General features: G+C 38.3%; 2 protein-coding genes and 1 long non-coding RNA gene across 3 annotated transcripts; 1 reads left to right on the forward strand and 2 right to left on the reverse strand.

The window, feature by feature from the left end:
* Positions 1-902: 902 nt before the first annotated feature.
* tfpi2 (tissue factor pathway inhibitor 2) lies at positions 903-3,286 on the forward strand. The gene is made up of 5 exons (XM_005802691.3): positions 903-1,055; positions 1,193-1,363; positions 1,772-1,951; positions 2,070-2,243; positions 2,624-3,286. Exons 1-5 carry the CDS (start codon positions 980-982, stop codon positions 2,713-2,715), a joined length of 693 nt encoding a protein of 230 aa, XP_005802748.1. The 5' UTR covers positions 903-979; the 3' UTR covers positions 2,716-3,286.
* Positions 3,287-5,112: 1,826 nt separating this feature from the next.
* LOC111610597 lies at positions 5,113-5,711 on the reverse strand. The gene is made up of 3 exons (XR_002753736.1): positions 5,564-5,711; positions 5,368-5,480; positions 5,113-5,295 (listed from the first exon to the last, which is right to left on the reverse strand). It is a non-coding gene; the product is annotated as an uncharacterized LOC111610597 (long non-coding RNA).
* Positions 5,712-7,160: 1,449 nt separating this feature from the next.
* Positions 7,161-8,650, reverse strand: LOC111610401 (piggyBac transposable element-derived protein 3-like). The gene is made up of 2 exons (XM_023344524.1): positions 8,316-8,650; positions 7,161-8,207 (listed from the first exon to the last, which is right to left on the reverse strand). Exons 1-2 carry the CDS (start codon positions 8,506-8,508, stop codon positions 7,729-7,731), a joined length of 672 nt encoding a protein of 223 aa, XP_023200292.1. The 5' UTR covers positions 8,509-8,650; the 3' UTR covers positions 7,161-7,728.
* Positions 8,651-22,637: the final 13,987 nt, after the last annotated feature.

A 22,637-nucleotide genomic window follows, 5' to 3' on the forward strand; every position in this document is an offset into this window, starting at 1 on the left:
CATCCACCTTCTCCCTTGAGGACACAGTAAACTGAACTTCCATCAGCAATATCACAGGCTGATCATTTTGCCCTAGTACTGTTTCATACCTTTGCAGTTTTGTTGGTTTTGTTTTGACAACATACGACTTAAAGTAGTCTCCTACATTCTCCTCATAATTTGTTGTAATGAAATGTAATAAATATCAACAGGAGGTCTCTGAGAGTTGACAGGGCTACATAGTTTTCATTCAAAAATGACATACAAGTAACGTATGAGAGTTTTGAGCACCTAATGGTTGTTTATCTCAGGATATGTACAAATAATTTCCCTTTTGCTTTGTCAAAACATGAGCACAAAATTACTTGTTAATGGGTTCGAAATGGATTTAGGGGGCAAATGAGGTTTGAGGTGACAGTAGCAGCAAATTGATCAGATTTGACAAGTTATTATTAATGTTGACTTTGAATGGTAATAAATAGAGTTGTGTATAACTAGAGTTTAATTAGTAAAGCAAGACATAATGGTTCCTTGAAGGAATGGTTGAAGGTGGCTGCAGGTGACAAGCAAATGACTATAGGTCAGGCAAGGGTTTGGGTGAAAAATGACTTCTCAGAATATAATACATTAATATTTATTTTTATATTTGCTAATAAATATTTCTTATTATCTTAATACTAGGCTTATTATCATCATCAGCGTCCTTAGACAAAACCTTTTAGAACCTACTCAGAGATATTTATTTTTTTTCTCAGTTCGGTTAAATACAGCGTTAGTCACAACTTTAACCCCACTATTCGCAAATATTGCGACGCAAAACGTCTCTTATGTCACAAATTTATTAATCACGGATTTCGCCTGTGTTGAAATGAGTCACAACATCCTCGACCCCGCCCTGAAATTCCGCCCCCCCATGGGAAGCTCTTCGTGGCTATAAAGCCTGAACTGAGTGGGGTGGTCGGCACTGATAGAGGGCAAAAGACTAATAACTGCTCGCACAATGGAGTTTGCCTTGCTCGCGTTTTTTACGTTATTTGCATCATTTTCCAGCAGTCTGGCGTTGTCACGAAGTAAAGGTAACATATTCACCCTGAAAGTTGAGGTTTTAAAACGATGTCTGTCACCGGACTTATGTTAAAGCGAACTTTTCCGTCTTTTTATTTTATTTTTTTGCATATTGGCGCAATAATAACTTCATCTTGTTTTGTTCTAGGCGCGTGTCTGCTTCAAGTGGAAAATGGTCCCTGCAGAGGAGAAATCGAGCGCTATTACTACAACACCGTTACCCAGAAGTGCGAGATATTTTATTATGGAGGTTGCCAGGGAAATGCCAACAACTTCAATAGTTATCAGGAATGCCAAAAGGCATGCTTCAGAATTCCAAGTAAGATCTCTTCTCATTGTAAGACCAACAGCGTAATTTCAAACTGTTAAAATTTATGAAAAAACTATTGTGTATGAACAGCTTCTCTCAAAATCACAATTTACACCTCCAGTCTTCAATATGTCTTCAGATTTTAATGTGAAAGAACCTCATAAAGTTAAGAACCCCCCCATGTGTAGTTCTTGGTTTTATCCAGATACCCCTGAACAAATTACAGCAGGACCAAATGCCTTTGAAAGTCACTTTTGGTTGTGATTGCATTTTCTATAACTTTCCATAAGTGAAACCTGCAGAGATCCTCACATTACTCTTTTAGTAAGTTATCTGATATACTTGTGTAGCCTATATATTCTGTGATTTAAATTCTAAACAACTCTTTTTTTTTCTTTTCCTTACTCTTCCTTACAGAGATTCCTCAAATCTGCAGGTTTCCCAAAGAGGCGGGTCATTGTCGTGGCCTCTTTCCCCGCTATTTCTTCAACATGACCACTATGCAGTGTGAGTCCTTTTACTATGGGGGATGTGGTGGAAACACCAATCGCTTTAACGACCTCCCCTCTTGCCTGGAGTACTGCAGTCCCAAAAAAAGTTAGTAAGATTTCATAAATTTAAAATATATATATATATATATATATATATATATATATTGGCAGCCAACTCAATTGGCAGCCAACTCAATTATGTTTTGTGTGTGTGTGTTTCACAGCTATTCCTGTGCTCTGTCTGGACCCTCTGGACAAAGGGAAGTGTTCGGCCTCTATAACTCGGTATTACTACAACACGGCCACCAAGATGTGCGAGGAGTTTGTCTACTCGGGCTGCGGAGGAAGCAGCAACAACTTTGTGTCACGGCAGAGCTGTGTGGACGTGTGTGTTCAAGGTGTGAAGGGGTGAATTAGTGTCGCGTGTGTTGGAAGTTTCACCAGCCACAGTTCAACTTAAAGCATTTATCAGAGCAGCGCATCTCAGACCTATGCTCTGGTTTGAAATGAGTCAGAGGGAAGAAGAGTAAAAGTCAGCTCAGATGATCTAACTATCAGTAGGGTTTAAAAATGCGCAGTATCTGAAAACATTCTCTCCTCGACCTCCAAAATCAAATCCTAAAGCCAGTTGTTATCATATGACCTAGAGAACACCAGACAAAATCTATCTCTGAGAGGTCCTGTTTTTCTAGTTTGGAGTTTTAGAAAGTCAGCTATCATCAGACATGTGAGCTACACTAACAAGAACCTGGACTTTTTCTTCTTTTTTTTATTTCAGGACCAAAAAAACGCTCAAGTCATGGGAAACTTCGGCGCTTGAAGCAAAATAGAAGCAATCGCATCCCGCTGTTCCAGGTCGAAAAAGCCTGATGTCACTCAGGAGTTCACATTTGGACAAGTCCTCAACGTTTGTTTGAGCTAGCATAATGACACGTCGTATATTTTCATATAGAACGACTCTTCAAATGCTGTGTGTACATTTTTTAAAATTTCTATGTGATTTTAAACACAAGTTTTCAATCATACTGTGCCAGCCGGAGGCATAAGTGAACTGAGCTGCTGCATAAGACCTTCAGACTAGCGGTCAGCTCTGTTTTAATTGTCAATGTATATTTGTTGGTGGAAAATATACAAGTTTGCCACTGATGTCTGTTCCCGGAGCCACATTTGATGTGTTATGCAAACTAATCACAAGCTATGCAGATAACAATATGCTTCTTTTCCTGACTGTGAAGGAGTAAAAGAATCTCGTCTCCACGATTTATTTACTGCTATTTATTTGGTAAATAATATCACCTGGAAATCAAACTCTTCTTGGACTGGCTCTGATGATAGTGCACCACTGTTCCTAATTATGTATTTTGTTACATTATATATGAAAACTGTATGTTATGTATGTAAAGACATTTTTATGATTTATTTTATATATAAAATGTACAGATTATGTTGAAGAATTCTGCTTTCTTTTGGACTTTTATCAATTCTGCTGTTTTAAGCATAGTATCCTACTTATTTGGTGCCCGAATAATTAACAAACTCAAAGCGTGGGAATTCAAGATTAATGATCATGTTCTGTCATGCAGTGCTGCTGGCATGTAAACATAAAGAGTGTCTTTTTTGAGTTGGCGGGGGGAAAAAAAGATAAACAGGCTTAGCTGGTTTTTGCTCTTTCTCTCAGTCACTTTCACTTTTACCTCCTTCACTAATGCCGCTGTCTCCCTTCCTTATCAGGTAATACTTTGCAATGCACTCGAGCCCATCTCTGCCTGCTAATGCATGGCCTTGAATCAGGAAGGAAGCAATCATAAGACCGTAAACTCTGCTGCTGTGGCACGGTCATTAGAACGCCTTTGAATATTCAGACGACAGGAAGCTGCAGGTTTTCAAAGTGTACCTAATGAGCTTTTAGAAAAGAATCCTTAGCAATTATAATGCAATCACAGAATTTAAAAAAACAAAACAAAGAAAAAGTAAAAAAGCCCCAGAGCCCAATGCGCCTACAGCAGCAAATTCAAATGCACTATTCAATCAGAAACACAAATTTTGAATTTTTAAAGTTGTTTTTGGTCTGCAGCACTTCACTTTTTTCAGATGGGGGCTTCAAAGTGTAATCAAAAACTTTTAGCAAGGATGTAAATATGGAACTGCATTTTGTTCCATCTCAGAATAAAAAGCAATAAGCACCGTTTGATTTTTCTGATTATAAATATTTATGGCAGAATGCTCAAACAATTCCTCAACTGCTCGACTATTAGTACACTGTAAAAAAAAACGGCCTCATTTTACGGTAAAAAACTGGCAGCTGAGTTGCCAGAAGTTTACCGTCTTTATACGGTAAAAGTCTGGCAACCAAAACTGCCAGTTTTTTACCGTATTTCTAAAATACGGTAAAATTCTGGCAACCAAAGCTGCCAGTTTTTTACCGTATTTCTAAAATACGGTAAAATTCTGGCAACCACAGCTGCCAGTTTTTTACCGTATTTGCTAAATGCAGGATTTTACCGTATTTTTGAAATACGGTAAAATTCTGGCAACCACAGCTGCCAGTTTTTTACCGTATTTGCTAAATGCAGGATTTTACCGTATTTTTAAAATACGGTAAAAGTCTGGCAACCACAGCTGCCAGTTTGTCACCGTATTTTGTAAATGCAGGATTTTACCGTATTTTTAATATACGGTAAATTTCTGGCAACCACAGCTGCCAGTTTGTCACCGTATTTTGTAAATGCAGGATTTTACCGTAATTTTAATATACGGTAAAATTCTGGCAACCACAGCTGCCAGTTTTTCACCGTATTTTGTACATGCAGGATTTTACCGTATTTTTAATATACGGTAAAATACCGTACTTCCTAAAATATTTTAAAAAAAATAAAATGTGGTTTTGCCGTAGTAAATACGGTCATGCTGACTGAGGCATAATATCTACATGAGTGAAAAACACATCCAGACTGTATGATATATTGACATTTTATTGTAAACCCTCCCCCCCAAAAAAAACTTATGGTAAATTACTGGTCTCTGTTCCTACCAGAATTTTACCATACAAATTATAGTACAACAACCAAGGAAGTGTAACTTGTCAAGCATTTCTATACAGAAAGTTATAAAGAAAATAATTTCTAATTAAACAAAAATACAGATTACGAGTAATCCACTTAAAGAAACAATTTCTATTTAAAAAGTCAAGTTAAAAAAAGAACTGATTCTATTTTATGTCCAGTTTCCTCACGGTATTACTGAGATCTGGAAAACAAAAACAAAACAAACAGTATGTGTCCACATAAGAGATAACATATTGTAGAAGACAAAATGGTGATAAAAGGATTCTTGTTCTGGGTTGAGAGTCACAAGTCGCTGAGATCAGACGTTGCTCAGGATGGTTGTAGTCTTCCCAGTCACAGGTTGAAATTGAGACTCGCATGTTGTCAATCGGGTGTTTCCTCTCTGCTGGAAAACAAAAAGAAAAAGTTAGAAAGATGCACTACATGAACATCTTATTCGCTTAAATGTTTGTTTCACCTTTGTTGACTTGCATATGGACACAGGTACTTCAACCAGGTGGTGTGATCATTTCTGACTGAAAATTCAGTAGTTAAACCTTTGTTTGTTGTCAACAGGTGTGATCCTCTGGTCTGCAACCAGACAAAATACACAAACAAAAAACAAATAAAAACAAATATAACTGTTTTAGGCAATTTATGAAATAGATACTCACCATTTATCTGAGTCTCATGAAGGCCAATAGGCTGTCTTCAACCATTTATGTAAGTTACATTTCCTGCAAGCTAGCAGAAACAAAGCTGTAAATGTGAACACTTTTCATACAGGCAAACAAATTGATACAGCTGAGACAATTTATGCTAGGTTAGTTTTTCTCAGTCACTTTTGGTGCATTTCTCGAGTCATTGTTGGCATTTACAAAACAGTAAGCGCATTTCTCAAAACAATTTGTAGAAACAGGAAAAATAGCATTTGTTTGCTTTCAAAATCCTTAGTTCAGCTCTTAAAATCCTGTCTGTTAACATATCAGTGACTCAAAATAATAAGTTATAGTCTCTCTATGTACAGATAAGACAGTCAAATCGATTAGTCATGAGAAGAGACTACAAAAGGATCATTTACGCCAGTGTTTCTCAACCCTGGTCCTCAACGCCCCCCTGCTCTGCATGTTTTAGATGTGCCTCTACTCCAGAACAGCTGATTCAAATGATTGGATGACAATCAAGTACTGCAGAAGCTTGTTAATCATCCAGAGATACAATTCAGGTGTGTGGCAGAAGGGAAATACCTAAACCTGCAGGACAGGGTGACGCTGAAGACCAGGATTGAGAAACACTGATTTACGCTTTTGCTATAATTTATTCATGGACCATGCCATGGTGATTCAGAAAGAAAAAGACAGAAATGCAGAGAACAAAAAAAGTAGAAAAGGAGCCACAGGACAATCTCCTCAAGGAAAACTGTACAGTGCTGTAGAAATTACATTACATTTTAATTTCCATAGTCACTTTGTTCCTTAACTCCACTGAGGAATCTTTTTTCCTCAGTGGGGTTAAGGAATGAACAGTAGGGTGGGAGGACCTCCATCAGCATCATGTTGTGGGTCTCAGCCATGTCCTGATGTTGGACTGATGGAAACTGGCAGATGTCCTCAGCCTCTTCTGACTCTTCTTCTGCTTTCCTCCCAACTATTTCCTCCTCAGCCTCACTCCTCTTCTTCTCTCTGGCTGTTCACTCTGCCCAGATACTTGTTCATCAGTTCTCAGACATGTAACATTGTGTTGTGTTCTGACTATATAGAGCATAATGTTGCCAACTGATGGTTCACAAGATGCACCTCCAATCTGTTTCAGAAAACTGGTTGATCGTTGGTTGAGCTAATGGTTCATACACTGACCTGTTAGAGAAACTCAGGACTCACTTGGGAGCAATTTACCAATTCAGGACAGATTTAGAAAATAATAGAATATAAATTAATTAATATATGATTCACATTATGACAACTTTAAGACTTATGCATGTTAAGACTTACACAATGAACTGATGCTATTTTGGAAGTTGAGAATTCAACACAGACACGTTGTTGTCCTGTTGTCCTCATTTTCTGTATACACCCTTTATCCTCCGGGTCAAAATGACCCGTCTTCAATAAACCCCCAATATAAGCAGCTTAATTGAATTTTAAACACCAAATTCTATCTTGTATATTGTCACTCACCACAAAATGTGTGAATACTTGACTTTTCCCTCTCCACTTGAATTTCTATAGCTTAAGAAAAAAAATGTGCAAAATGAGTTTCGAATGCATTTTTATTCATCACAGTGACTAATTTTCTTTTACTTTTCTCCAGTGAACAAGAGGATGTACAATACAAAAATATGACAAATAACATAACCCATTCAACTAATTGGCACATGTAGGGCAGTATGCAAGTGCACAGCCTTTGCAGATATATTTCTTACACCTGCAGCACACAGTATGTGTTTTACAGTCTGAGGGCAGAACTGACATCTCTTCCTCTTACTTGGCTTAGCTGAGGAAGTGGCTGTGGTAGATGGATCCTCAGGTTGATCAGGAGCTGCTGCACTCTGAATAGCTTTCACAACTGCTGCTGAGGCTTCTGTGTGGGGGACATGCTTCCTTCTTTCAATGAGTGGAGTTACAAGTGCCTTTCCTAGCTGCTCCAGGAACACCCTCTTCTTGTTGTGCTTATGAGACATCCAGGTTGGGTTGATCTCTATCCAAATCACAAAGGCATTGTAGGAGGACACATCAATGATGTTGTGGAAGATGACCAGGGGCCAGCGGGCAGTCATTCTTCTGCAGCTATATGCTCCAATCACCTTATCTAGGTTGTCCACACCTCCTTTGTTTCGGTTTTATTCCAGGATGATGATTGGCTTCCTGTCCTCACGGTCACTAATGTCGCCGTCTTTGTGCAGTGTGCTCAGAAGAACTACATTCTTGTTTTTCTTTGGGAGGTAGGAAACTAGAGTGGTGGTGGGTGTGAAGGCAAACTTTGAGGAGAAGACCTCTCTCTCCTTTGACCCAAGCAGTGCAGGTGGGAGCTCAGGCTTGTTCTTTTGAACTGTACCAACCATGGTGATCTTCCTCTTCAGGAGCTGCTGTCCGAGTTCATAAGAGTTGAAGAAATTGTCACATGTCACATTGTGACCCCTCAGTCCCTCTGTCACATCAAGCACAACTCGCAACCCCTGGTTCTTCTCTGGGCATCCACTGGTTGACTTCCCAGTATAGACTTGCATTTTCCAAGCATAGCTTGATTCAGAAGCCACCCATGACTTGATCCCATATTTTGCTGGCTTGCTGGGCATATACTGCCGGAAAGGACAACAACCTTTGGACAAAAGACATTAGCATCAGTGATTAGTATCAGTGTCACAGAAAACAGTCAAAGAAATCAATAGTGAAAATCACTTTTATTACAAATATGAAAACAGATTACCTCTAAATGGAACCAGTTGCTCATCCACTGTTACATCAGGCTCTGGATTGTAGAGGTAGGGCAACCGCTCCACCCACTTGTCCCATACCTCTCTTATGGCTGCAAGTTTGTCTGTCATACGTCTTGCTGGTCTTGATTCACGGTCATCAAATCGCATCAGTCTTGAGTAGGTGTGAAAGAGTTTGACTGGCATTGTGGCTCGGAAAATTGGCCTTCCACTCTCTGCTCACTTCTGCTACTGATTGATCTGAGACACAACTAAAACTTTGTAACATTTTATGGTTTGTAAATAACTCTGTGACCTTGATTTCAACTCCATTTGCCTCACGGGTCATTTTGACCTGAAGACCATCTTTGTACCTTTTTTTGTACAGCTTACATGGAAATGAGAATAAAAGCAACACTGAACTTTTTCTATTGTCTGGGCCAATCTAGGAAAAGTCTTAAAATCTCAAGTTAAAAAAATTACATTTAGGGGATTGTTTGGGGGGGGGGGGGTTTAACACAGTGGCGGGTCATTTTGACCCGAGGACAACAGGAGGGTTAACATATTTTGATCAAGACGATAAAAGCAAATTACAATTATAAAAGCATAGAAGTGTACATAACCAGCTACATGATGTACAAAAGCAAAACTTGCAAAACTAATTTTTTTGATGTGCAGAAGTGACACAGTAATTTGAAGATTGAACAGGTAGTTTTAAGAATTTCAATTCTGTTCTGAGAGATGCACCCAAACTGAGAAAAGCTGTAAAATATTAATATTTAAATTCTCTTATCTTCAAATCCTTCAACTGTCATGGACCCAGTGACTTTAGTGCAAGTATTTTGGGTGTGAGAGTCAAGAGGTCAAAGGAAAATATTAAATAATATCTCTGATGCCAAGCTTTATACTTCTAAGTATTACCAAAGTATTGAAACAAAAGCTAACATGTTCTTCAGAGATTTAACTTGCATGCATGAACATTTCACACTCAAAGTAATTCAAATTAATTATTGAACCAAACTTGGAAAAAGTTGCTTCTGCCATTAACAATAACTTTAAGCACATGTAGTCTGAAGTAGACCAGAAATATAATCTATGCAGCCGTTCCTACAGAAACATTAATGGAAGTGTTGCATCTGTGAAGATTAAATGTTCCATATAGTAAAAATATCTAGCTGCAGTGCATGTACATAAACAGCATGGCTCAGAAACTACACATTTCTTTGTCAGTTGGTTAAAGTTAGCTAACTTCAGTTGAAACCGTGAAAGGGACTCACCTGTGATGTGTTGCCCTTCTCCTCCTGAACGTGCAAAAATAGCAGAAATTTGATTTCAAAGACAGTAGCAGCATCTTGACAAGGACCAGGCCTACTGGGCTCTCAGCACCCTAGTTAGCAACCTTAGTTAGCACAGTGACTTTACTGTGTTGAGTTCAGGACACCACTACAGGAACAGAGTTAAAAGAATCTTGCTGCTGATGCTGAAGGATCAAGCAGCAATGCAAACTAGATAATTATTTGTTTACATGACAAATAACAGTCTCCATTTACTGTAAACCCTACTATTTATCACAATTACAAAATGAAAAACTCTCTAGACCAGGGGTCCCCAAACTACGGCCTGCGTCATTTGGTCTGGCAATGCCGGATCTGGCCCGCCTCCTCATACCAGAGAGCATTCAGTGTATTTTTTCATATATTGTATTTTCTGGTTTGTGGATTTCTCTTCAACCACCAGGGGGCTCTTGAGCAGATGTTAAACTAACTTTCCCTCAAATATATACTAGTCAGTCCCAGTCACCGTTTCACTCACGGTTTTTTCCATTTCCATTCTGGGTAAAAATCTATCTAAAAGCGACCGCGAATGTGTCGTAGTCAGCAACCCCCCCCCCCCCCCCCCCCCCCCCCCCCCCCGTCGACAGTTTCAAAGACAGAACAGCCCCCCCCCCCCCCCCCCGCCGACAATAAGTTTCTAAGGTATCTTTCTCCAAAAACTAAGACCGGCCCCCGAGCAGAGAAAGGAACAGCTATGTGGCCCTCGCAGGAAAAAGTTTGGGGACCCCTGCTCTAGACTATTCTCTACTAATAGCACAATATTCAAAACCAAGTGTGGGATTTGTGAAACTTCAATGATGGGTGACTTTACAACTTGTATGATTTTGGATAACACTAGAATTGTTCTTTATTGAAGTTTCACAAATCAGATAAAGGTTTTACAAATCCCACACTTGGTTTTAAATATTCTGATATGAGTTGAGAATAATCTAGTCCAGATTTGAAGAGTCTAGGTGTTGTAGTTTTTTAGCTAGAGTAAATTAAAGATGCTGATTGCAGTGAAAAATTAGGTGGAATTGCCCTTTAGCCATTTCCCAAATTGGAAGCAGCAATTGGAAACCAACTTCAGCTTCATTCAAGCAAGAGGGGCTAACATACAGTTCTCTTAATGTTAATGATCAAATGCTCTCATAAATGATGGTGGCGTTGGCTGTAGGAGTTTGCTTTGCAATCGGTGGATCGCCAGATCGATGCCTGGTCTACTGCTGAGATTTCAGTTTGGTGTATTAAAGGCATTATTAAAAAAGAAACCAAAATATCACACCAGCATTCTGTTCTTTGTAAAAAATTATTTTGCAGTCTTGTTTACGCTTTTACATTGTAGATCTAAACATCAGCAAAATTTGTAATTTTGGCTGATTGCTACTGTTAAGTTTAGGGTAATTAACTGCTGGCAATATTACAATTTTTTAAGAACTTTACAATTACTTATATTTTTACACTATATTTCTGTATTTTCTACATTCGTGACTGTCACAATTATTTAGGATATATGTTTATTCAGTTATGATAATGCCATGTATTTTCTACGGCAGTATAATGCTGTGAATATTCTGGTCAGTAACTGCTGGCATTTTACACTTTTTTACCGTAAATTTACTGCCTTTCTTTGCAGTTTCGACTTACGGTAGTTCCATGTAATTTCTACGGTAATGCAATGTTTTTGGGTACGACGGTCAAAAACTGTTGGTCTTTTACCATTTCTTACCGTAAATTTACTGACTTTCTTTGCAGTTTCGACTTACGGTAGTTCCATGTAATTTCTACGGTAATGCAATGTTTTTGGATACGACGGTCAAAAACTGTTGGTTTTTTACAGTTTTGTACCGTAAATTTACTGACTTTTTTTACAGTGTAGCAAAGAAACGCTAGTGTGTCTGTCTGAGCTTGGAATAACGAAAGCTAAATCATCTGTTAGACAGTATTATAAGAGAGACAGACTTTACAATAGTGCGTAAACATCTTCTCAAAGGTGATGTAATCTTAAAACCATCAATGTTGTTCAGGAAAACTTTTTGTTGTTGTTTTTCAGTCAACCTGAAATCAACAAATGTTAAAAATCAGCCTTGAAACTGTTAATTACACTGCAACCATAATGAATCACACTTCATCTATTGATCATACGCCAGCTATTGTTTGTTTTACAACGCCTGTCTTTGTAAAGGATTCTAATGACCTCATAAATCATCAGCATAGACTCAGTAGTTAACTTTTAATCAGAACAAATTGCTATCTTTGCCCATCAGTGGGAAATAACGTCACAGCCCTATTAAAACATTTGCAGTAGTTAGGGGAATCGGTCTGGTCTGGGTATGTCATTATCTTATGGGCATTAGACAAATTCATTATCCTGACCTATTCATTGATTATTAACGGTTATCTACCCTTGAAAATACATGCCTTTTATTTTGTACTGTCGTGGAAATTTTCCTTTAACAAAGAGTGAGGCAAAACCGTTTCAAGAACCAGAGAAAGAATATATTCTTAATTGGTATTTATTCGAAGGCTTTACAGCGTTCGAAGTCTCTGCTCACTGAACGCAGTCAGGAGCAAGAGCCTCGAGCAGAACACAGCTTACAGTTTTGTAGTGAGAGGTTCATTACAATCGCATAGTTTGATAATCTACTTGGTTACAGAACAAACAGCAGACAGCAAGCAGACGTCTTCTTTCACTATGAGCCATGAGAGATAAAGCCATTAGCCTTAGCATTGTAATGTTAAGGCTAATGACTTCATCAAATGCTAAGGCCAGAGAAACTCCTTCAGAAGTCTTTTTCATGAGCTCATGCATCACACAAGAATCATAATGCTGCTATGCATAGATTCAGCTAGTTGTCATAGTAACCTTAAATTTTCCCACTACAGTACACGCAGATTATGCTGAAGAGCTTGTAACTCTCCTTTGTTAAGCTCTGATATTACGTTTCAATTCAAGATGCTTCAAGACACTTCAGAAAACAACGGGAGTGAACGTGGGCTGGGGTAAACCTCTAACATGCCCCCTGGTGGTAGATTTATAAACTAAACTAAAATAACTAAAATAAAGTGCAATGGTACTTAACAAGTCTGTTTTGGGGTGCAAATATACATAAAGTATATTTTTTGATTAATAATTTTAATCAGTGCATTGATTCAGACATATAGAGATGTAAATAGTCATGTTTTTCATGCATTTATCACAGTACAAGGTTTTCTTAAACAAATGCTCAATCTTAAAAGTTTATTTTAAAAAGTGTTGAAAACTGATAGCAGTATTGAACATGTCAGCATTTTCATCAGTTTAAATCTAATGGGGCTGCTGACATAAAATCCACATCTCATGTCATTTACAACCAGAGTAATGCCATCATAAACGAAAATCAAAACAAATTACTTTGTAATTGAAGCGTCAATGTGGTTGAAGAAATTAAATGACGTAGAGAAATACAATTGAACACCCTTTCAAAAATGTAGTAAATATTTTGTGTAAAAGCCTGTTTTTGATGTTTCATGTATAGAAGAACTGATCAGGTGCATTGTTTAGCCACGAATTTGACTCATTCTTCCATAAAAACTGTCTTTAAGTCTTAGAGGTTCTGGTAGGCCCTTGTTATTCATTCTGATATTCTGTTTTTCTCCCTCCACACATTTTCTGGCCGGCAGTTTTATTTTTCTCCTCTGGATCAATTTAATAATTTACTTGGGACAATTATATGCCATATTTTATGTCATCCGGTATTGTTCCATATTGAAAAACATTAAGGTAATTTAAAAGATATGTTTTTCGATGTTATAAAATTGAGTGAGAATGAAGCATAAGTTAAGAAACGATCAGGAACTGCATTTCAACATAATGGATGCAGACAGCATCATATTAAAAGCTGATAAAACTCTGCTTTTGCTAATTAAAGCTCTTGTACAGGATATGAGTCAAAATGTTAATGTTTATCTGAAATAGCTCTCAGTGGGTGGAGCGTTTCTGTTTTGTTTTGCTAGTTCACTATCAATAGGTTACACATTTAGGGAGGAGGAGTTTCATTAAAATTCCTTTTAAAACCATTGGACTCAGAGTGTTAGGGTTAAAGGCCTCCTGGCTGCCCCTTTGAACGAGGCCCACCTGTAAATTTAAGGTGATGTTCATGTGTTTGTTACAGTTTGCCCAATTTCTTTTAATTTCAAACAATAGATCAAACAGAGCTCTGTGGATGCTGAAAGCTTGAGATATTGTTTTTTTTCTTTTAAACCCTGCATTAGACTTCTCTGTAACCTTATCTCTGCTCAATTGTTTTACCTTCAGGATGTTGACAGATTTTCTCAAACAAAACTCTCAGAAAACAGAATTTATCCTCAGATTAAATTGTACTCTAGGGCAGGGGTAAGCAACCCACAATGTTGAAAGAGCCATATTTGACCAAAAAAAAAAAAAACCCTTAAAAAAAACAAAAAACAAAAACAAATCTGTCTGGAGCCGCAAAAAATTAAAAGTCTTTTATAGGGCTTATAATGAAGGCAAAACAGGCTTTAAGTGTTTATATTAGCCTATTATCAAAATGACAAGATGACTAAGTGTATATATTGTGTAAATATATATTTATTTTAACCTCACAGAAACAAAACGTTTGAGATTTTTGTTTTCGGTCAGCAGTGAGGGTTCTATTTTTATTAACAAAAAAAAAAAAAAAAAAAGACCCACATGCAAGCAAGTGAAGAGCCGCAATTTCTTTGCCATCAGTTTGGTCTGTTTAAAACGTAGACAAAACATGTCAGCAGGCCCGACATGGCATCAGAGTTTCCCTGACATCCATCACCCTCTGCCACGAAGTGGAATGTCTCTGACCTGCTCCCCTCCTCACAGGCTGAGGACTGATGGGTCTGGTGATGAGGATTCGGGCTGTTCCTTACTGTCCATCTGGCCTTCAAATATACGAACCTGTCGCATGCTTAAACAAATCAGACATATACATCTGAGATGCTTTCGAACTGAAAACAAGCCGAATCCCAGGGAAAATACCAGCACAGAAAAAAGATGGAGGAGGGCTGGGTGTGTCCATGCATGGGAATGAGGCTTACCCTGTCCTCATGTTATTGAATTTGTCCATCCGTGGGTGGTCAGAGGTACAGCAATTAATTTCTGTGGTGTACTCTGACAGGCACGGTCTGCATGACAAACCCTGGATTTTGTTAAAGGAGAGGCTCTGACCTACCTTAGAAGTTAAAGATTATCTTAATGGATATGAATGATTGTCCGCAGGACATTAATGTAACTACCAGGCTTTTGTTGTCTGAGAATAGCGTCTCTTTTGCAGCAGATGAGTCACGGCCGAAAATAAATCCACCTCTTCCTCTCCGCTGCAAATGTGCCACAATCGGTTCTCATCAAGGTTCGGAAGATTAAAAATGATTTCAGCAGAACGAACAAATACAGATGCCTCTTTTTTTTTTGTTCTCCCCTCGAGTCAGGTTTTGTTATATTTTTTGTCATTATCCAGCACAGTTGAGCAGAGCTAGAATGAACTAAATAAAAATGAGATCTCAATCTGGGCAGGTGCCTCTTCTTCCTCTTCGCCTGTGTGCTTCAATTACCAGCTTCCCACAGGTCAAAGTCTTTAAATTGAGCTGTGCTGCAGTTATCTGCAGACTCAGCAGCTCAACATAGTGGCACAATTGAATTTTGTGGTTAATAATGTATTGCTTTAACATCTATTGGATTATTGAAAGATGACCTGGTGGCTGCTCAGGGAGGAGGGTCACACAGCTCAAGAGAGGACCTTAGATATTGCAAGCTTTGTTAAGCTCTTCTTTTTGTCTCTTCCTTTCATTTCAGCTGATAATTTTTTTCCTAAAAATTAGCAAAGAATTAAAGGGTATAATCATCAACAATTATAAACGGCAGGAAGTTGATGGTTTGTAAATTAGACCTTCAAAAGGTCACATTTCACTCAAACCATCAAAGGCAGCCTGACAGATAATATACAAAACCTACAAAACAATGTGAAACAGAGAAGAATTATCACCAAACAAAGACCATGGACTGCGTTCTGAGTCAGAGTTGTGAGCAATCCGACAACTGAGATGTTCACTAAAACGTAGGAGGAAATGTGGTCAGCAGCAGGTTGCCATCTTAAGACAAACACAAGCTGGAACATTCAGACTGAAACACAATGGACAGGCATGGCCAAGTTATTTTTTCCCTGTGTACTGTAAATGATGGAAAGACATGAGGGCTGAACTGCAGTTCAAGTGGAAAAAGCACAGTCTGAAAGAAAGAAGCGCTCCAGCTACGGTACATTGATTTTGAAGGACAGCTTCAGATTTCTTTTCAAATCCAAGTCAAAACATTGAGTTATGGCTCCCTTTTCATATTTTTTCATGTTGTCAACACACATTTTATGTATTTCCTTGTATTTTAGTGAAATAGACTAAAACAAATATGTGCTATCCAAGGAGACCAACTATGACAGATGTATGCAAGACCTATGTTTACTCTGGAGGAGCTATGGAGGTCCACAACTCAGGTGAAAAAACAACTACTGGTCATACACTACACAAATATATTCTTCACTGAAGACTGGCTAGAGGAAAGCCTTTATTGAAAGAATGCCAAAAAAACATGTTTGGAGTTTGCTGAAAGGTATTTAAGGATACAAGAGACACAGAGAAGAAATGGCTCTGGTCAACATTTAACTGTGGAACATGGTGGTGGCAGCATCATGTTACAGGGATGGTTTTCTTCAGCAGGGAAAGACGGTGGTCAGAGTTTGTGTGAAGATGGATGGAGAATAATTCAGGCCAATCTTAGAAGAAAGTCCATTAAAGTAAAAAGATTTGAGGCTGGTGCGGAATTTCAGCTTTCAACAGGAGAGTAATCTCCATGCTCCATTGTGACTGAGCCTGAGGTGTTTTGCACATGGAAATAGGCAAAATATTAGTTTTCAGTAGTTGTTGTTGTATTGCAGTGAACGTTTGTATTCCAAAGTAAAATTTTAAAGGGCGTTTTATAAGTATACAAATGTAAGTGGGCTTTATTTCTCATTTTGTACTATTCATTTTGGTATATTACGTATATACACATAACCTGCATCTTAACTCGAGTCGAGCAAATCTCAATCTCGTTGTAATCTGTTGATGACAATGACAAATAAATCTTATCTTATCTTATCTTAAAGGCGGATTCCATAAATTTGCTGATGACATTTAAATGGGGGGAGGGAGGGGTTGCACACAAAAAAGGCTAAAGCTAAGCATGAAAATTTAAAGCTGCAGAGAGAGGCTCCAGCCCTATAAGCCAGTGTAAAATCCCTATCTCCCCATTTTAATCTTTAAGGATCAGGGTCTTAATCTATTTATTTATTAGTTCTTAAGCAAACGCCAAAAGTGGCTCACAAGAAATAACATTCTCCTAAAACATCTCACTTATGACTACTTACTAACACTGCGATGATTAGTCAGATTATTAAAATCAATTAAAATGTAAGACTTATAGCGTGTGCTGTTGGACTTTTATCCAGCAGGGGTCACTAGAAACAAGCTGCCCATCTAACACCCCTTTAAATGTTTTGAACATCTTTTGCCTTTTGTCTGTGTGGTATTTCACCTGTAGAGTTGCTAAATTAAAATTGTTAAATTAAATCAAGCAGATGAAGGCACATAAAGAGGAGGATTTATTCATTTTATTGATCTATTTATAATTTATTTGTATTTTTTTTTTAGAGAAGCTGTTTTTTATTTGTCCGAACTTTAGAATCTCCACCTTATCATTCGTGGGCTGTTTGTGCATCACTGGCCAGCCATAAGCAGCTGGTTATCCAGTTTTTTTGCTCACTTTTTAATACCGTCTCATTGGTAACACAGAAAAACCAATGAACACTTGTGGTTTTACAGCTTTAATTCAGCAGCACACTCATCCTTCAACTCTTGAATTATCAATTCAGTTTCTGTTTGCTGCCTCTCCAGAGAGACAATTGGTACTTGTCACATTAAGTGTTTCAGTATAATTACATTTGTGCGCATGCTGAGCGTAAGGCATATGAATAGTCATTAGATATATTCTTTAAACATGAATAGCAATTTTGGTATCTTCAATTTGTTGTTTCAAAAATATTGTCCTATAGCTCAAACAATAACAAGACGGGATTATATCATCTGCAGAGAAATTCTGGGTTTTTTTGTCCAAATCTTAAGATTTACAGCCAGACAGAAGAATTTAAGTCAAATATTGGTGAATAAAGCATTACAGTAAGTGTAAGAAACACATTGTCAACTCAAAAAAAAAAAAAACTGCCTTGTTTTGTGAGCTGTCTATTTATAGAGCTTGTCCAAAAGGGAACGTCGAGGACTGTCAATACTAGCGGAGCTAATCCAACCTGTCTAGAGATAAATCCTGCTTTAATCATATATAAAAAAAAAAATAATTAAAAACCAAATCTCTAGATGGCTCATTTAGGCGATGATTTTGTAGCACACTGAGTGGATCAAATGTGTTTCCTTTTTTCCATTTTTTTATGTTGTGCATAATAATCAGACTCACTCCCCCACAGTGTTAAATGTGCAACTCTCTCAGTCTTTGCAGCTTGCTCTGCTGTTTTTCTCATGTGTTTCCAGGACACAGTCACACACAAATTCCCTCATGAAGAAAGTGATGCAGTGACACTAGCATAACATGAAACTGCAAACATCCATCGCCTTCGCAAAAGTGATATATGAGCGACACATTTTATTTTTTTTTTCACATTTTCTCACTTTACAACCCACAATCCTCAGTGTATCTTATAGGTGTTTTGTGAAACAGAGCAACATGAAGTAGCACCTAGCCGTGAAACGGAAGTTGAATGATTCACGATTTACAACATTTTAGACTAATGAAAATCAGAAAAGTGTGGAGTGCACTTTTGCTCGGCTTCCTGTTGTCAATATTTTGTAGCTCTAGCTGCTGTAGCCCATCAAGCTGCATGTGTTGTGGAGTATTTATCAGCTTTCTACAGTTTTAAACACAGAAATTTCACAAAAAAACACACTTCTTTGCAAACCAGATGAAGAGTTTCTGGAATGTCTTGTTTCAGATTCTCATATGGATGTATGAGACTTTGACTAGGTAATTCCAATACATTAATTCACTTAGATTTGAACCGTTTCATTGTAGTTGTATGGTTAGGGCTGCTGTCCTGCTAGAAAGCAAACCTCACTGTCACATCTTTTGCAACCTCAAACCGTTTTTCACCCACATCAAAGAAAGTTATTAAGATTAGCTGAACAGACACAGAAGCAAAACAAAATGTGTGCAAATATTATAATCAAAGTCCACTGCAGTCCGTCAAGTATTCATAGCGTAGAGTCTTTTCATTAATATGGTTAACAAATAAGAAAGACAAAAATGAATTGCTCTATATGGAGAAAAAAAAATCCAAGCTTAAAATAAATGACTTTCATTACATTACTGGTGATAATAATAAGAAAAATACTGCTAATGTTAGTAATAAAAATAGTAATACTGATAGGGGATGCACAGTGGTGCAGTTGGTAGCACTGTTGCCTTGCAGCAAGAAGGTCATGAGTTTGATTCCCGGCCTGGGGTCTTTCTGCATGGAGTTTGCATGTTCTCCCTGTGCATGCGTGGGTTCTCTCCGGGTACTCCAGCTTCCTCCCACAGTCCCAAAAAAACGTGACTGTCAGGTTAATTGGTCTCTCTAAATTCTCCCTAGGTGTGAGTGTGTGTGCGCATGGTTGTCTGTCCTGTCTGTCTCTGCGCTGCCCTGCGACAGACTGGCGACCTGTCCAGGGTGACCCCCGCCTCTCGGAACGTTATCTGGAGATAGGCACCAGCAGCCCTCCCCACCCCATTAGGGACAAGGGTGTTAGAAAATGGATGGATGGATGATGATAGTAGGAGCAACACGCAAATGCTACTACTACTACTAATAATAATAATAGTATTTATTACTAATAAATAAAGACAAACAAAATGTGTAGGTATACTTTTGAAAGCCAGTGTCATTCTGCCATCAAATCCACATCCTTTATTCTTTCATTAAAAGCTGCATATATAGACTTACTTGAAGTTTATATATGCAGCTGTTTCTTCTCCAGTGTTGGAAACTACTTTGCTATCAATCTTAAAGCATTAAGCTGACGATCCAGGCAATCTTTAGGGGTTTTGAAGATACCTATACATTTCAGTATTTCTTCTTTCCCACAAAACCATCTCTTTTAAGCCCAATTTCTCCATTTCATTCATCCTCCACTGTCCATCACCACCAGAACTGACCATAATGAGGGGATTCTCTGAAAGTAAGCTGCCTTGTCATGGCTGTGTCCTCTGACTGAAGTACAAATATCAACTCAGGATGCATAACAGAGAGAAAAAAAGAACTGCTGCTGGAAGTGATGCCTTTTAACACTATGGTGTCTCAGTGGCTTTTTGCTGCAAGCTGTGAAGGAGAGGAAGAGGGAGTATGACATAAAAGGCAAATGACCTACTCACGAAGAAATAAAAATGAAACGCTTCCTTTTGTTCCCGTTTTATCTCTACAGCATAGTTAAGAATCTAATGGGCTGATTCCAGGGCACATTTAAAATGCATTGCATTCCCATCCCCATCTAAAAGGTTCACGCAGAGTCGTACAGAATGCAGCTGACAAAGGGAAATGGTTTTTCGGGACTGGAAGATTGCTAACATTCCCAAGTAGATTGTGTTTGTCCACTCCTGTTCTTCTCCCGGATGGATGTTCTGTCCGTTGCAATGTCTTAAGCGCAGCGCTGCTTGTTTGACGATTGCACTGCTTTAGAAACGGCAAGCTCATCATGCCTCTCACTGTTTTTAATGTGTAATAAATATGCAGCAACATGTTCTGCGCCACCTTGTCTCCGTGTGCGCGAACGTGTCCCCGCGTACGCATACGTGGGCGACACACACAGAGAGATGAATGTCAAATGCGTGATGGCAGGAAGTGCAGGGAAACAGCTGCTTGTGTTGTAATTAGCAGCCATGCGGAGAGGGAGATGCAGAACAAGGAGATAGCAAAAATGAAAAGACTTCCTCTATTTTAAGGAACTCCCTGCGGAGTTGGCTTCACAGATATTTTTCTGTTTTATATATCAGCGCTCGTCCAGATGCCAAGTCGATACCAAACAGCAAAAGACGGTGGCTGTAGCAGAGCAAGCAACTCCTGATCTGGGGTTTGACCACAAAACTGTGTTCTGAAATGTAATCTTTCAGGAAAATCATTTGGATGGGGCGGATGTTGGAGTGATGCCACCACTAACAAGCAGCTGAAGCATGCAAGAAGTTTGGCGGCCCAATTCTACTAACAGACCAAAGGGTCAGTTACACAAGACCAACAGCACAAAATCAAAACTGAAGAAATTTCAAACAGTGACAATAAGAAAGAGGAATTTGTTTTTACCAGTGTGGATGAATTAACCAACGCAATTAGATGTAGCGTTTCAAATATTTATTTCTCAATTTCCATCCATCCTTGTGGTAGAGAATTGGCTCTATTTGGAGCTTTCAGGTGAGCTCCTCACCTGATCTCTTCGATTTCAATTTCATGCGCTCCTTAAATATCCAAGGAGGAGCACACTACTGTACATGAACTACATAAAAAGGGAGGCACATTTATAACATACGATAAAAAACCCATAAAGTAAGCTTAAAGTTATACAATAACCAATTTGAGGTTAAGAGAAAAAAGAAAACAGTTTATTTAATATTATATGCTTACAAATGAATATAGTAACAAGGTGCTGTCAGAAAGAAGCTTTCCTTCTGTCTGCTGTAAAAATCCAGCACAGAGGGTCATTTCTGCCCTCTGCAATAACATTTTGCAGTGCAAGAGTTATTATTAGACTCTTTGTTATTTTATTTATTTATTTAGCCAGCTTTTGTTCCTTTTTGAAATAAAGTGGGCCATTTTGATTGGCCAGACACCAGTTTATCAACATCATAACAACTTTGGAGAGAAGCCAAACCAAAATCCCTGTTATCAAGCCAACCAGAAACATACTTCTACTGACCGTGGTCGGCTGTGTTCGCTTTCTATTCGGAAATTTTGCTTCTTAATTCAAACCAGCAAAATTACAGGTGCGGTGATGCAGGACGGGGGTTCTGTTTTGGAAACCACACGGTTTCATCTTTACCATGCAAACAATGTAATCTTGTTTGAAAATGAGAGCAGAAGACAGACAAATGGAAAGGGGTGCTGACCGCAGTAGTGATGACACTCAATTTGTTTAAAACTGAATTTAGCATTCTGTCTGTTACCGACGATTACCTATATCGTCGTAATATATAATGACAGAAAAACGAGATCCTGGGCTGGAACTGCTAGAAATAATTTTTTTTTTTCATTTTTGGGAGCTTGAAGTATAGCAATCGCTCCTCTGTAACTAAACATGTGGTTGGCCATCTGATCAAGATTCTCCTTTTGGAGGTTTTCCAGGCACGCTCTGAGGAAGGAAACCTTGGGGCAAACCCAGAGCTTGCTGGAGGGACGATATATATGTGCTTTCTGGCTTGAGCAAATATGTGCTTTTTAGAGATACCCTCTGTCAATACTCTATCATGTCAACATGAAACACCAGATTTTTAGCAGTGCTCATTAGGAGGTCTCATGTCCTTTGATTGGGCTAAAACAGAATATTGGAGCAGCATTACTGGCAACTTGGAAACATTTATTAATGCATGTGCACTAAGGGGTTTTTATGATATAAAGCACTTTGAACTGCCTTGTTGGTGCCACAGTAAAATGATGGTAAAAACCCATACTTCAGATCTACATGGATTTGAATCCTTAATGATGATCAAGCCACTAATCTATTTGGTTTGACAGGCTGTTCTTCAGTAAATTTTATAGAAAAAGGTTTTCTATGTGCTGAATAAAGTTATTAGCTTGAACTGAACCAAATGTCATATTCCGGGTTATTTGGACTCTTTGCTTTCGTTATTTCCCTGTTCTGATTTCTTATTTTCCTTATACGGCACAATTCTTTTCTCTTCTGTGGTGCACCCACAATTTAACTTTAATTTAC

The sequence above is a fragment of the Xiphophorus maculatus genome, chromosome 13 (genome assembly GCF_002775205.1).
Source record: "Xiphophorus maculatus strain JP 163 A chromosome 13, X_maculatus-5.0-male, whole genome shotgun sequence".
Classification (NCBI taxonomy): Eukaryota; Metazoa; Chordata; class Actinopteri; order Cyprinodontiformes; family Poeciliidae; genus Xiphophorus; species Xiphophorus maculatus.